At 36.4% G+C, this 16,027-nt stretch overlaps 2 protein-coding genes across 4 annotated transcripts in view; one reads left to right on the top strand and one right to left on the bottom strand.

Annotated features, from left to right (window-relative positions):
* Positions 1 to 13,800, bottom strand: part of LOC145689535 (uncharacterized) — a 240,577-nt gene extending 226,777 nt beyond the window's left edge. The window contains exons 1-2 of the mRNA XM_081763712.1: positions 13,646 to 13,800; positions 13,151 to 13,408 (exon numbers count right to left, since the gene is read on the bottom strand). Of these exons, the coding sequence (XP_081619838.1) occupies positions 13,151 to 13,408; positions 13,646 to 13,666 (279 nt within the window). The 5' untranslated portion in view covers positions 13,667 to 13,800. The remainder of the gene's footprint in view (positions 1 to 13,150; positions 13,409 to 13,645) is intronic.
* Positions 13,783 to 16,027, top strand: part of LOC145689537 (ectonucleoside triphosphate diphosphohydrolase 1-like) — a 367,616-nt gene continuing 365,371 nt past the window's right edge. For 2 of the 3 annotated variants that reach the window (XM_081763715.1, XM_081763726.1), the window contains exon 1: positions 13,783 to 13,907. The gene's annotated coding sequence lies outside the window, so the exon portion shown is untranslated. The remainder of the gene's footprint in view (positions 13,908 to 16,027) is intronic. The other variant, XM_081763720.1, reaches the window with a different exon arrangement.

Genomic DNA, 16,027 nt, shown 5'->3' with positions numbered 1-16,027 from the left:
GGTGCGTCTCATCTCGTAATTTTAGTGCATCTCGTGGGGCAATTTTAGTGTATCTCGTCTCGTCTAGATAACGAGAAGACAAGAGTTTATTATTATTATTATTATTATTATTATTATTATTATTATTATTATTATTATTATTATTATTATTATTATTATTATTATTATTACGAGACAGCCTCAAATGTCGTAATCACCAATATAAGTATATACTGTAGTTCTTAAAATCAAGGCTGAGATCTACACGGTCGAATTCTTGAGCCCAAGCAGACCAACTCGGGTAGTGATATCAACCGGCTCGGCTCGTATCAACTGAGCGAACAGCTCGAGTCGGCTCGGTTGGGATGAGCCGATGACCCGAGCCGGCTTAGTTGGAACAAGCCATCGACTCAGCTCAATTGAGCCGATGGCTCGAGCTTTCTCGGTTGGGATGGGTCACCTACTCGGCTCATGTGAACCGGTTCGAGCCAGCTAAGTTGAAACTAGTTCATCAGCACGTTTCGACTCAGCTCAACTAAGCCGATGGCTCAAATCGGCTCGGTGTGGTGAGCTGTTGGCTCGGCTCACTTCTCGATTCGGTTCGATATTGAATGAGCTGTAAGCCGAGCCGCTCGAGCCGTTGAGAAGCCCAAACCCGGTCCCAGCTGTTTTGAATATGTTTGGATGAAGCCTATAACTTTTAACAATTTTTTGCTTGAGCCCGAATACTTGCCTCTTCGGAACTCAAACCCAGAACGTGACCGATGTCCTTGCCTCCTGAAGACTTCCAGACGACCGAGATCGACAGTCAATTAGCTTTTACTATTCAGATACAAACCGTATATCTTTTAAAGATTATACATGGAGTTGATATAATAATAATAATAATAATAATAATAATAATAATAATAATAATAATAATAATAATAATAATAATAATAATAATAATAATAATAATAATAGTTTTAAACTTGCCCTGAAATTTGGCAAAACTTACTTAAAAATAGAGATTTCGGGGAAAGGGTTCCGTACCTTCAAGACACACCTCTGCAACTACCAACATTTTAAACTAGAACCTTTTATTGAAGTTTCATGTAGAAAGTATGTTTTGAGGAAAATAACTGTAATAGATATAACTGAATATCACGCGACAGTAAGGCATATAATAAACTAATTTTTAGAATATGCAGAGGTAAATATAAAAGCTTTGCTACAAAAATACCTACACAGAGCATAATTCAATGAGCTCTGAAATACAATGTAACGAAATAGCCTATGAGATTCAGTCTACAGAGCAATTGTTACTTAAAGAATGGACATACACTATTTCGAGAATCGAGACAAGACGGGAAATGTTTACGATACTTTTCGTCTCGTCTCGATTCTCGTCTTCAAAGAGAGACGAAAATTTTGATTTAGCCCTGACCCGTCTCGAATGTAAAATGTTAATTCTCATGTTATTTTATTTGTTTTAGAAACGAGATGAGAAACTCCTCTTCTCGTGAGCAACATTAAACCAAACCGAAATATTCTTTCCAAATGTCAAGTTTCTCCTTGTAATGGTATGACCTGAGCGATAATTTAGCTTCTAGCTTTTAATCTTCTACGAGATAATAATAATAATTATTATTACTATTATTATTCCTGAAGATTTGATAGTTCAAGTATTGAAACATCCGAGTATTCAAATATCTGAATATAATAAAACGTATGTTATCGCTGATCAATCGCCACCAAAAATTCTAAAGTAAGAAAAAAAATTGCAACGTGCATTCGCAGAAGCACCTTGACCACAGAACCGCGATCGTTACGCGGTAAACGATCTGTCTTTAGTCTGGTTACGTTAGGTTTCTTTGTCTCCGCTTGCAAACTTGTATGTTATATTTTTCGATTCAAAATGTCTTTCGTATTTCTTTTATGAAGTCGGCAAAGTTTATATTAATAACTTGAGTTTTTCTTAATCCACTGGTTCACAAGTTCGTTCTTTCTCCACACGAAACTACAAATATGACAGATTGAATTCTCATACTCCCCATTTCTTTCAAAGCAGTCGCCATTACCTGGTCATAGACTTATTTCCGCCACGATTCATATTAACCAAAATAAATTCATTTTTCGGAAGCGGAACTTTCACTTTCCGGATTTCGCAAAATTATGGAATTCAGTTAAACTCCGGAATTCAGAAGAATTTCGGAACTCGGAAAGAATCCGGAATTTAGAAAATTCCGGAATTGAGAAAAACTCCGACTTTCGAAAAAATCCGGATTTTCCGAATTCCGGAATGTTAACGAAATCAGAAATTTCTAAATTCCGGATTTTTTCGAATTCCGAAATTATTACAAAATTGGAATTTTCCGAATTCCGGAATTTGTCCGGCTTTACTTTCGGGAGTCCGAAAACTAATAATTCCGGAACGGGCTATCCCTAGTTTATACACAACCTTTCAGAACACTAAGCTAGTAGCTGTCTACAAACAAACAAGTAATGCAAAGCATGTTGTATACTGCAATATGTCATGTATTAAAATCCGACACCATGACCCTTTTATTAAATTATATGAAGAGCATGTAGGTCTAAATACCTCATGTATTACATATAATGTAGGTTTTACTCTTCCAGCAAAGAAGAAACATGTGATCATAGTATACAACCCACAGAAGTGATAGCTGGCAATACAGTGGTCGTAATCCCTACAGACACAGGAAATGAGCGTTGCCATCGCCGCTGGTCTAGAGGCTAGCACGTGAGCCTTGGGTGTATGGAGTCTCGGGTTCGATTCCCGGCGGGAGAGCATCTATCATTTTTAACTGTTCTCGATGTTTCTGTGTTCGTGTCCCTGTCGTTATAAGTTATTAGAAAAAGCAAGTTAAACGAGTGAAGCAAGTAAAATTAGCAATAAGTAAGTTACTGAAACGCGTTCGGTGAGTCAGTTAAAAAAATAGTGGACAAAGCACTCGCTTTTCGCGCCGTCCATGCGAGTTCGAATCAATCTCGGCTTCATATTTTATCCATTTGAGAGAAAGTATTGTTTCTTTTCGCTACAGGATGGATTTTCTCTTTGGTTTCATGTCAAACATGCTCACGTAATGAAAAGACGCTGTAGATAATAATAATAATAATAATAATAATAATAATAATAATAATAATAATAATAATAATAATAATAATAATAATAATAATAATAATATGAAATATTAGTAGCTATCTCGTGTGTGTATTTCGACAATATAATTTTATATTATTATGTTGAAATAAGTAAGGCTGGCTGGCGCCCGCCTCCCTAATTTTTTCGATGCGCCTTATGGGCCCACGGTGTCCAACGTTGGTCCCATCCCAGTATCACCTCCTGTTTTCTCGATATAAGCTATCGACATTTTGCCTAAAGAGGGCTCTGCCGTGGCCCCATGAGTACCCATGACAATGACTCTTCGTTCATTTTGCATTGAAATCGCTTACTTTTCTGAGTACTATGAGTGCATACTGTCCAACGTTGGTCCCATCGCTCTACAGTTTCCCGTTCTCTCGATATAAATTGCTAATATTTTGTTTGTAGGGGAGATATGGCGTTACAATCATTACGTTTGAAGAACTGAGGAAGATATTGCCTTGCCACAAACAACACCTATTATTATTATTATTATTATTATTATTATTATTATTATTATTATTATTATTATTATTATTATTATTATTATTATTATTGTTGTTTTACTTACCACTAATGTTGCCTACCTTTATTTGCAATGCAATGTGTTACTAAAAAGCAAATCAAATAACACTCCTCGCCATTCAGGCTCCCGAACTCGAAATACATGAGTTCTCTGTGTTAGAGGAATGCACATTTATTATATTATTCTTTCAAATAACACGTTACACAAGTTACTTCACTTTCAATGTGTAATTTCATATCATCACTAACAATCATCTTGTTCCGATAGGAAAATAACCCCCTCCTGCAAAAAAAAAAAAAAAAAAAAAAAACTGACCGTAGCGAAAGGGCGTGAACCTTCTTTAGGCGATTAATCGGGTCCAATATTTCAATAAGTTTCTGCACACAAATATTTCAGTAAAAGAGGAAAATTTATTCAAACTTTCTGAATACCTATTTATGGGCGAAATTTGGTTCCCTTGGAACTTTTTAAGAGTTTGAAGGGCCAGCATTTTGAACATTTTCATCTGATTATTCTGGTTAACGAACTCATCAAGATATTTCAACAATTAATGTTTGTGCCAAGTTTCGTCTCAATCCGCTGAAAATTAGGGTGGTTATGGCATTCACAAATAGCGTTATATATATACAAATAGATAGAGAAATAGACACACAGAGGGAGAGAGAAAAAGTGTTTTTCTCCCTTCTCGCACCTGTGGTGCGTCAGAGCTAAACCGGGCCCCTTTGCAAAACGTATTGACGAGCCTAACCTAAACACAAGCCTCTTACTTGCTAAGGTAGAAACGTGGTCGGCAGGTGTAAGGCTTGTAGAAATTGTATTTTTAGTAACCATGAGTATGGTCGACTTCCATGTCTTTCCTTTTACTTTTTGCAGCTACTTCGGAACGTTCAATTTTTATTCTTTACTAATTGCAAATGGCGTTTACATTCAAAATATGAGGAATTTTGGTGGCATTTGTTCGGATATTCTTCTCTTTCGAAATGAAGACAAGAACAAAAGCAATACGCAAAGACAAAAAGTATTATCAGTACTAAACATTACCAATAATAATTGCTACGAAAAACTAAATACGACCTTTTTACCATCTCTCATGAGTTGTAAGTATTATTAACAAAAAATTTTTAAAAATGTCCTTCCCGAGGATTCGAACTTGCGTCCTTTGCATTTATAAGCCAGCACCTTAACCACTACACCAAGATCATGGCATGGTGATCGTTTAGTTGTCGGCGTATTTGTTGTATTTGTGTTTTATGTTCCCACTTCGACAATTTTTATTCTTTTTTTGTAAGTTTAACAGCTGTTTCTGGCTTTCTCTTTCGGTGTCGTCCTTTATTTACACAATGCACTATTCGTATTCACAGCTTGTGCCCATCTGCAATGTCTTATTCAGATTAAGCTTTTCTTTTTGCCCCTCAGTAAACATTTGATTGATTTAATTCTCATACTCTCCACGGATGGAGCGCAGGAATGCCAGACTCGAAAAATAGGTGTACATTTACTTTCCTGACAGATCATACTATAAATAAGATAATCATGCTATTAAGTTAATAAGAACTATCTTACAGTTAACATATGGGATAAATATTATATTACGAACTCACATACTTTCGACTTGTTAATTAGACGGCTGAGCTTGTTCTCTGCACTGATGGTAAAGGGTACAGTCATAAGCAATAGGGATTCTTGGAAACACATGAGTTTTCATTATCATTCAAGAAATATCATATTATATATATGCTGTATATGATTTTTAAATTTTACGTATTCCTTAAGAAGTTATCAAGTACCCCACGTTGAATAACACTGAGTTATTAAGTACGACCCAGAGTTACCTTTGCCCTTGGTATAAGGGAAATTTAGGAATATTACACTGCACATTCTACCATAAACATTCTTATTCCATTTCGACGTAATGAATACGATTTCGTAATTTTCTGCAGCCCACTATGAGAAGAAAAAGAAAAGGAAGAGAAATATTCGTGATCCACAAATAATTTCCTTCCTTGATCATAGAGGACTTCAGCACACTGCAGCAAAATGTAATAGATAAATAAATAAATAAATTCCGACCACGAATAGGCTAATTATAAGAAACTAGCAGCACAAAATGAACTGTACAACGGCTTTTCCCTATCAGATAGTTTGTCTTTATTAATAGTAGTATATTCAAAGTTGTTTATTTCTCGCTCTCACATGAAATATAATATACAGATCACGCAAGAACGACCTACTTTTCAGATAGTATCCAAGTCTTTGTAACAAAGAATTCCGATAATTTTCCCAAGGTCACACAAAAGTTACATAATCACCATTGTGTTATACGTAGATTATTAATTCTCGACAGTACATATATATACACTTCTTGTATAATATAAAATAATTCTTTTCTTGTAAAAGGACTGCCTTGTTTAGTTTCTTGTTTACCACGGAAAATAACATAACATAGCACACATAATATATCAGTGGATTAAATATAAAGGGTCAAAACTCGCCTCTTCCGGCCCTAGTACGTAGTAAACATAAGCGTCCACCATGGGTGCAGGAATATGGTACTCGTTTTCCGAAACCTTCCACAAGCCTCATACTACTGTATACCGCGTAGTGTGGTCCGAGTCCCGATACATTAATTCAGTTTTTTTTTTTTAATTATTATTTATCAATACTAGTGGCGTAGCAACTGACAATTCAACCCCACAATTCATAGAACCCCAAACTAGATGAGTTCCCAAATTTTGAGATATAGTCAGTGCTCGAAATGGACCGGTAGGCCATACCGCCACATCTTTATTTCATTAATTTTTCATCCGGGAACTTTAGTTAGAAAAAAGATTAAGAAAAGCAGATGAGTTGAGTTTGTTTAACGTCCAGTTCAGCAGCGAGGCTATATGATACGTGGACCTACCGAACCACGAGCTCCTGCCGGGAATCAAACCCGGGTCTTCCATGCTAAAGGCATGTACGCTAACCGCATAGCTACGGCGGAACTCATGAAGAAAAAGGAGTCTGCAACGTTATATGTCGATACATTACCACAACAGTGGCCCTTTATTATGTATTTTCCCCCTTTTTTTGCTGATTGTGGTTGAAGGAACTTCAACTTCAGACTCTCAAAATAGCCATTTAAATATCTTTCACTGTTGTATTCAAGAGGAATGTTTAATTTTGCTGTTGTTTTTTAAACATTTCCGGTCGACCAAAAAAAGAGAAAATGATCAACTAATACTAAGTTCCAGGCCGGTAACCAGCCCGAAAAATGTAGGGGGCCCGATCCAACCATATTATAGTTCATTTGCAAGCCTATCATAAAAATTTTAGGGGAGCCAATAAAAATTTAGGGGGGCCCGGCCCCCTTTGGATACGGGCCTGCTAAGTTCTTGTCTGTTTCTAAAAGGCTAGGACATCAAAGATGGATGCAAGAAAAGTAGGGGTGATGTGAGAAAGAAGACGGCCTGGCCATATGTTCATGGTACGATCTCGATATTTACCTGAGGACAGATAAATAATTTGAAATTCACAATCAAGATGTCCGGCCTGAAGAATTCGACCGCAGGACCTTCCGAATGAGAAGCCAATACTCTATTACATTATCATTATTATTATTATGCGAGCAAGAAAATTTGTGTTGTCCATTTTAAAGCTAAAATTCGACACTTTAGTGGGCAATATAGTTGAATACTGAAATCCAAAAATATACTGCATTTCTCATTTTCTATTTCGACCACTGGATATAGTGTAAGAAGTATATGCAATAATAATAATGCTTATAATTATCCTGTAACATAAAAATGCGAACTTTGATTCTAATATACAGGGTGTCCCCGACGTCCGGTTTCATATGTAAAATACTATAGTTGAAAAGTAGAACACTGTTACAATATAGTTCTTTTTTCCGACTACGAAAATCAATACAACAACACATGTTCAAATTGATGCCCTTCTCGAATCTTGCAGGTATCGATACTAAAGTTCGAGTAATAGAAAGCTCATTGTACATTGCAAAATATTGGTGTAATAACGTGGGTGTTGCATACAGTATTTGCACGAATATAGGCCGCACCTGAACTTTTGACGCGAGATTATAGAGAAAAGTAAATCTCCTACATAGTCCGCACTAATAATAATAGTAATACGCTTTTATATATATATATATATATATATATATATATATATATATATATATATATATAAAAGCGTATTATTATTATTATTTTACAATTTACATTTTATGTAGCAAATTGCAATACAGATTTCAATTTATATCTCAATTTGTAAATTTTGTATCGCTTTTCCTGTACTATAATGGGTAACTATATATTCGTAAAATAAGTCGGTTGGGGGGAAGAAAAAGGGCCCGCGATTTCCTTCCCCATTTTGAACCGATACATGAAAATGCGATTTTCTCCATGTCTGCCTGCGCCAATTTTGAAAAATCCTTCACTAATCGATTTCTCTCGCCGAGTACTACAAGAACCAGTTAAAAACTCGCGGGACCTTTTTTCTTCCCCATTTTGAACCGGTACATGAAAATGCGATTTTCTCTATGTTTGCCTGCGCCAATTTTGAAAATTCCTTCACTAATCGATTTCTCTCGCCGAGTACTACAAGAATAAGAAGTCCAATAAATACGAAAGTACTTCACAATCAGGCTCAGACAAACAAAGGTAATTGGCTGTTCTTTCTCCAGACACAACAAAGAGAGTCTCTCTTTGGCCGGGATTTTTTTTTTTTCGTGGTCTCGCGAGGAGAAATCTTGCAAATACTCTATGTTGGTTTTTACAAGGGGTGTAAATGGGCATCAGGTAGGACCTATATCACTACTACAAATGAAAAAAAAAAAAAAAAAAAGACAGAAAGACGAGTGTATTTTTCTATATTTTCGGCGCTGAAGAATACGATTGTTACTGATTCAGTGATTTACTGTACGCACTTCCGAGTTTTACTAACCATATCCAAGTCCCATTCATGATACACCATATCGGCTAGTTATAATAAAAAGTCAACCTGCATTCAATGGTACAGGAGTGTTTGACTGATTGTAGAACGAGGTAGAAAAAAGCATGCTTCAATAACTCATAAATCTTGATGAGTTAGTAGAAGACTTCACTCGGAAAGCGATTCAACCTTCAGGATAAATAATGCACTTCATATTATTTCGTCCAAATATCCCACAATTGTGGGACGAGGTCCAAAACTTTACTATGCCACTGTCCAGTATAGATTACAAAGTACCTTTATTATTATTTTTTTTTTATTCTTTCTTGATATAACTAAGAGCTTCATGATAATAATGGCTGGTACTGGAAGCTTTGATAATCACTCTGATCCATGAAATGACAAAGTATTGAAACTCTCATGGAGCGGACACAGTGTCAAGAGAACTCACCTCTGGTACTAAGTATTCCTCGTTCGATCCCAGCCTGGTAAATATATGCTTACGCGCCCATTTCTTTCTTTTTTCACAACAAATAGCTATTGCATTATCATTTGTATTTACATGCATTTTACCCTAGACATAAAAGTGGATCGTTAAAGATCTAACTTTTATTATTGTGGCTACAAAAGGATTGCGAGTAGTTGGAGGTCAATGCTCTATACTCAGCCACCGTACTTTCCCTTTCCGAGATACTGAACGACAAGTAAATGTTGGACAAATACTCAGGTCCTTAGTGTTCTCATTAAACTCTCATTCAATCAACAAGTAAGTGCCTATTCTTGCATTTCTTGGCTGTTGATGTCTTTAAACACAATTCCTGTAGGATCAACTATCCTTTATTTACTAACACATCGTACCTTAAACAAAAATTCTACAAAAAAATGAAATGAAATCTCTAAGTTTTTACGTCCCACGTTATTCCGGTTAGGCTAAAGGAGATAAAGGAGACGGTGATAATGAGAAATGAGTGAGAGGGTCGAATGAAGAAAGTGGGAGGAAAAGGGAGAACGCCGAGAAAACCCACGAGCACGGTGTTTGTCCACCACAAAGTGCACAAGGCGCGAGCTGGGATCAAACCAGGGATCCCAAGCACCGGAGGTGAACGCTCTACCACCACCGCTCCCTCCAAAAAATCTCCAAAACTCACACTTTCAATTTCCATAAAATATTCGAACTTCAGTATTTAACAATGCAAGAGGAAGTAGCGTTTGATATTCGTGCAAAACAAAACCACCGCTGTTAGGCTACTCATGATCTTACATGTGATGAAACTCAAATTCTGCCTGTAACCTCCCCCGTGACAATATAGTGAGGACATAAGCCTTTGACGCGGGAGACACAATTGTTCGATTTCTGGTTGGGAACTCATGGTACGAGTTTCATATGGTCCCGTCTCTGGAAGCGGATGTTAAACTCGAAACCAACCAACTTAATCCGCATGTCTTGAATTGCATTGTCTCCATATTGGAACATTTTATTGTAAAAGAACTAGTTATATAAACGGAACATTGGGTCAGTAACTGATATACAGGGTGTTTCAGATAAAACGTCCAGTGCTTATAAATCCGAAACGGCTGAGAACAAAAAGATGAAACAAAAACTGAGATAGGAAAATGTCATAGGGCACATCACATGGTGTTGTTGTGGAGACCCCCAGGGCCCTCCTTCAAGGGGGCCCAGGGGCCAACTTCAAATTCTTAAATGGGAACACGTATTGAATCATACCTCATTCAATAGTACTTGAAAGCAACAATTTTCCATTTGGGCCACCGTTTTCAAAATGCCCGCAAAAAGTGGGTCCTGTATCAGATAAAACGTCCAGTGCTTATAGGCCTAAATCAGAAACGGCTGAGAATAGAGAGATGAAACAAATACTGAGATAGAAATGATGATAAAGCATATCAAGTGGTGGTGTTGTGGTGACGCTCAGGAAACTCCGTGAAGGGGGCCCAGGTGCCAACTTCAAACTGATACAGGACTTTTGAAAACGGTGCCCCAAATCGAAAATTGTTTCCTACAAAAGTTGTTTCATATTTTAAGGACTATTGAATGAGGTATGATTCAATACATGTTCCCATTTGAAAATTTGAAGTTGGCCCCTGGCCCCCCTTGAAGGAGGGCCCTGGGGTGTCACCACGACAACACCATGTGATGCGCCCTATGACATTTTCCTATCTCAGTTTTTGTTTCATCTTTTTATTCTCAGCCATTTCGGATTTATAAGCACTGGACGTTTTATCTGATATAGGACCCACTTTTTGCGGCCATTTAAAAACGGTGGCCCAAATCGAAAATTGTTTCCTACAAAAGTTGTTTCGTTTTTTTAAGTACTATTGAATGAGGTATGATTTAATACATGTTCCTATTTGAAAATTTGAAGTTGGCCCCTGGGCCCCCTTGAAGGAGGGCTCTGGGGGTCAGCACAACAACACCATGTGATGCGCCCTATGACATTTTCCTATCTCAGTTTTTGTTTCATCTTTTTATTCTCAGCCGTTTCGGATTTATAAGCACTGGACGTTTTATCTGAAACACCCTATATATAAAAAATAGTTGACACAGTCACTGAAATATTTTTTACTATTATTGCGTCTTTATAATGACGTAATTAATTACCGCAGAAGAAAGAGATCGTCCAACAATGATAATAAAACATTTATACCTCGGACCCAGATTCCGCAGCCGGAGTTCGAATATGGATCGTTGGTAGGAGACACCGACTGAGCCGCATCACCATCCACGTCCATCCTACAGACGACGGAGAAAGTGAAAAATCGCAAAGTAGTAAGCGCACGAGAACGCTTCTATCAACAAACGCAACAGAACGGGAGGCTAGCCGTGACCTCCAATCTCCAGAAACCACCGCACAAAACAGGCACAGTCAAAGAAAGGATAAAATGCGACGAAATGCAGAAACAGTAAGAAGAAAACATGCTACTCCGCGAAATTTGTATTGAAAATAAAGCTATTAATTTAACTATTATTGCTATCACTATACTTTTTTTTATCGAACTTATTCTATCAAGCAAGTCCATGACGCATTAAAATAGAATTTCATTTCTAAAAATGATGCTTAATGTTTGTTTTAAAGATATTGCCTTCTACGCTTAAAATAAACACATTGAGACCGAAGCAATATTCCTTTGGATTATTAGGCTTGACGACTGGCAGAACCCACCGTTAACTGTGGATATGACGCAACTTGAAATATTCGTCTAGGTACTGCTTATAGTATCACACATATACTCTTTTTTATTTTCTTTAATAATGATATCACTTCCACGAAGTTCTCAAAAGAAAGAAAATAATAATAATAAATGACCTGAATTGAAGCCTATGTAACGCAAAGGCAAACCTTCGCTTAAAACAGCTTTTGACTAAAGCCCAACAAATGGCTATTTACAGCCATGTTCAGAACGGGGAACTATGATAAACGGATTTAGCGGGCTCTATATTTCGCGTACACGCTCCTAATTCTGAAATATAATGTTAACATAAACAAATATAAAAAGAATTCATTATTATTCTGTATAGACGAATACAATTAACAAGTCATCTAATCTGAGTTTCGCGTCTTGACAGAAATAAAACTACAATTAAGTAATGCAATCCGCAAAATATACAAACAATAAATTGCTACTATGTTATACAGCAGGGGTCGATCCAAGATTGTAAAATGTATTCTCTCAAAGAAAACCAGTTTGAGAAGAGACATTTTCTATTTTCATTTTTTATTTTCACGGAAAGATAGTCGAAAATGTTAAACAAATACATCGATTCTATTATTAAAAGTTTGACATTACACACACACATAAAAAATAATAATAAAAATAAAAATATTACTGCAATATTATAGTATTTCATATCTCAGTGTTTTAAAATATTTTCCCCTCATACTAATAAAATTAACACACTTCTTCCGTCGTCATCCGTAGACGGTAACAAAACTACGATTAATTGATTAAACACGTTAAATTAAAATTAGTCACACGTACTTTCGTTTAACGTAATGTAACATTAAAATATGCTCCGTATGAACGATTAAGAAATCAATAATCTATTATATATATTCGTTATTTTACGTATTAGATACTGGACATAATTACAAGTTATTTCACAAAAGTTCAATCTGCTAGGCAGTTCACATTGCCCCGCTTCAAGAGTTCAATAATGAGTCGCTATAGTTAAATTCTCATTATGCTCTTCACGCATTACGTAAAATTCACTAACACGAGGATGACGGTTTCTCTTATTCACAACTTTCATTTACAGTTCCTTAACACAACTCTACGCTACTCAATCAAGTGTTTTTTAAAATATATATCTCTCTCTCTTCCTCTCATTGCTCTGATGCTCCAGGAAGACGTCCAATAAAAAAAAAAGTTTCCCCCTCCCCCAAACTAATAAAAAAGAAACATACACAGCATTATCGATTCACTTTACGTAACAGGCTTTTAATTCTTAGCAAAATTTACTTAAAATAGCTATGAATATTGCAATGTTAATGATTAATTACAATTAATATAGTAATTACAAGAAAACAAATAAACAAAACATCGGTACTCACCTCCCCATGCTCGTCACTCCTCCCCTCGGGCGTATTTTCTGGTAAAAAATATAAACGTAAACTCGACAACACTTGTTCGCTATTTTTATCTTCCCACAAAAGTTGCAGTTCACCAATACTCACTAAATCTGAGTCATTCCATATCTTCACGAAGAAAAATTCACTTAACGCTAATACCTTACACTTCCCGTCTTTGTAATATTTAAATGCTCTATAGAAAGTATATGGTCCATGGTGGCCGCATGGGGAACCAATCAACTGAAATAAAGAAACAACAGGTTTATGTCAGTAATTTCTACAAATGTATGTCACGCTCATTCTTATACAAAACAAGGATACGCACATTTCCACACCAAGCAAAGCTTAGATAAGGAAGGCCCAAAGCAAATGTCAATAAAATTTTCTTATTATCGTTTTAAAATGCACTGAATATTGATTAAACTAATCTTATTTTATTCTACAAATATTCAAATATATTTTGAGCAAAATACATACCTGTATTTTACTTTTATCCATTATAAAAATTAAATATATTCACGAAACGAGAAGAGCACGCCACACTAGCACATCAGTCTACTTTGTATTTACTCTAATTATATGACGTCACCGATACAGTGTTTCCTACCCAGCATGCACTGAGTGTATGTGGTCTAGAATGGCGGATAGTAGTGTCATATGATTTAGATAACGTGACTAGAGATGTATTAATTATTTGAATGTTTAGTATCAAAGTAATGGAATAGCATCTATTGAATGTGTAAGTGTCAGCTTGTGTGTAAATAAGTGTGTGTTTATTATGCTTTCGTATATATACATATATGTAATTTTTTTCAGTTTCAAACGAACGGTAAACACTGACAGTAAGAATGAAAGTGTAATTTATAAAATATTTTCTTGTGAAATGTTAATGCCGTACAGTGATCCTAGTGATGCCTTGTTTTCCTAGCAATAGAATAATAGATGAAAATAAATTACCTTGTGTCAGTTTCATCTGTTAGGCTTCTTTTCGTTTTGTTTTTTGCCAGCATTGCTGAACTCTAGGAAAATAATCTTCGGATACTGTATCATAAATTAAGGAACTGATGTCAGTTCAGCTCGTTAGGGTATGCTGATCTGTGGTTCAGGCCTGTATTAAATGACATTATGAATTAACGGGATTTTTTATTATGATAGTGAGTAAACGCAGATACAGCTAAACGTATCATTTGTATCAAGAGTAAACGTGGTGCAAGGCTTATTGTAATAACAGGTGAAGTTGTGCACGTGTAGGGGACAGCTACAACATAAACATAGCCAAAAATATAGTGTTTCTGCACCATAGGGAGTGTAATATTGTTAATATGGAGCTGTCTGGTAAAGAAGATTGTTCACGAAGGTATCAAAAAAAAAGTAATGTTGCATCCCAAGCTGTTTATCCTGTACAAATTAAGATGGGAGGCACTCGACAAAATGCTTTTACATCACATTTCTCAGTTTCAATAATACCCTGATATTTTCTAAAGTTTTATTTTCTTCGTGCGTGGTTACTATTTACGTACAGATGTATAATATACCGGTAAATTAGGGCACCATAAAAACTATTATTCGTACGAAGAGCATGTATCATGTGTGCTAAGTGGTCAACACAAACTTTAAATCTATTGGGCAGAAGAAGATTCGTAGTCCGCGCTAGAGTGCATCAGTAGAGGGAAGACGTGTTAGCGACGGTGGGTATGGGTGTAACCGAAGTTCTGTAACGTTAGTACAAGGATACCTGCCGGCGAGATAATGTACACTTCGTTCGCGTACATGCTACAAAAACAATTTTTACAGTGTCTGCTTTTCAGTTTCACTAGGTTTCAGTAAAGTTGCATGTTCATTCCAAAAAGTATCTTCCATTTTCTTAGTCTGTTCAGATCGTACCTAATTGAACTTTATGGCACTTAAGTAGGATTCATAAACAATTAAGAGGTTAACTGCCGCAGATGGAGGCCTCGAAATACAAAATTTACGGATAAATGATTAGAAGGAAACGAAATATTAGCATTAGAGAAACAAAAAAAGTAGCTTACTAAAGCATCACTGTAGGGTGATTAATTAGGGAGAAAAACGAAGTTAAATTCTGGACTATATGAGTTCGCGTATTGATGCGATAGTAAGTAGGCTAAACAGGTAACAGAGCTCAATATGGTAGTGATTCAAACCTACTGTCTTATTACCTAGTGACGTAACTAAAGGCTTGGGGGCCTCCCGGTAGATGACGTGGAGTGGCGCCCCTTCTCATTTCACGATTTGGGGCCTTCTGATGACTAAGTGCCCCCCCGCAATGCGGGTCCTTATTTACATCCCTGTTATTACCTAACATTTAGCGTATGCCCCTTATCGTAGGAGATCCGGATTCGATTTCCGGTGGGAGCTCAGTGCTTCGGAATCCACGTTAAGCCGTAGATACGACGTTTCATATATCCTTGCTGCTGAAAGGGACACTAAACTGAAAGTCAAATCAAATCAAATTACTAACTAACCTACGACAAGTATGCTGCATTAATGGAGGGAAATACAGAAACGTAGAGCGGACTTTAATAAGGGGATGTGTGTGCATCTGAATCAAATATGGTGAAATAGAGCAACATTTTGGGTACTATCCCATTTAATGGGGGCATAAATTTATAAAATCCCAGGAAGAAATTTGTTTCTTGATTTCATAATAGGACTGTACAATTAATCAAGGGATCTTACCTCTTGCATGTACGGTTTAATGTAGAAATGCAAAATGGGAAGTGTACTATGTGGAACGTATTACTCCATAAGAAAGACATGATTAAGTGAAGTGTTTTGTGAAGGCAGTGTACAAAGTGATCATAGAAGTGTCGCAAAGTTGAGCTACACACAAGGCAT

This window comes from Thermobia domestica, chromosome 1 (assembly GCF_964235325.1).
Source record: "Thermobia domestica chromosome 1, izTheDome1.hap1.1, whole genome shotgun sequence".
Taxonomy (NCBI): domain Eukaryota; kingdom Metazoa; phylum Arthropoda; class Insecta; order Zygentoma; family Lepismatidae; genus Thermobia; species Thermobia domestica.
This window is presented reverse-complemented; position numbering and strand designations above follow the sequence as displayed.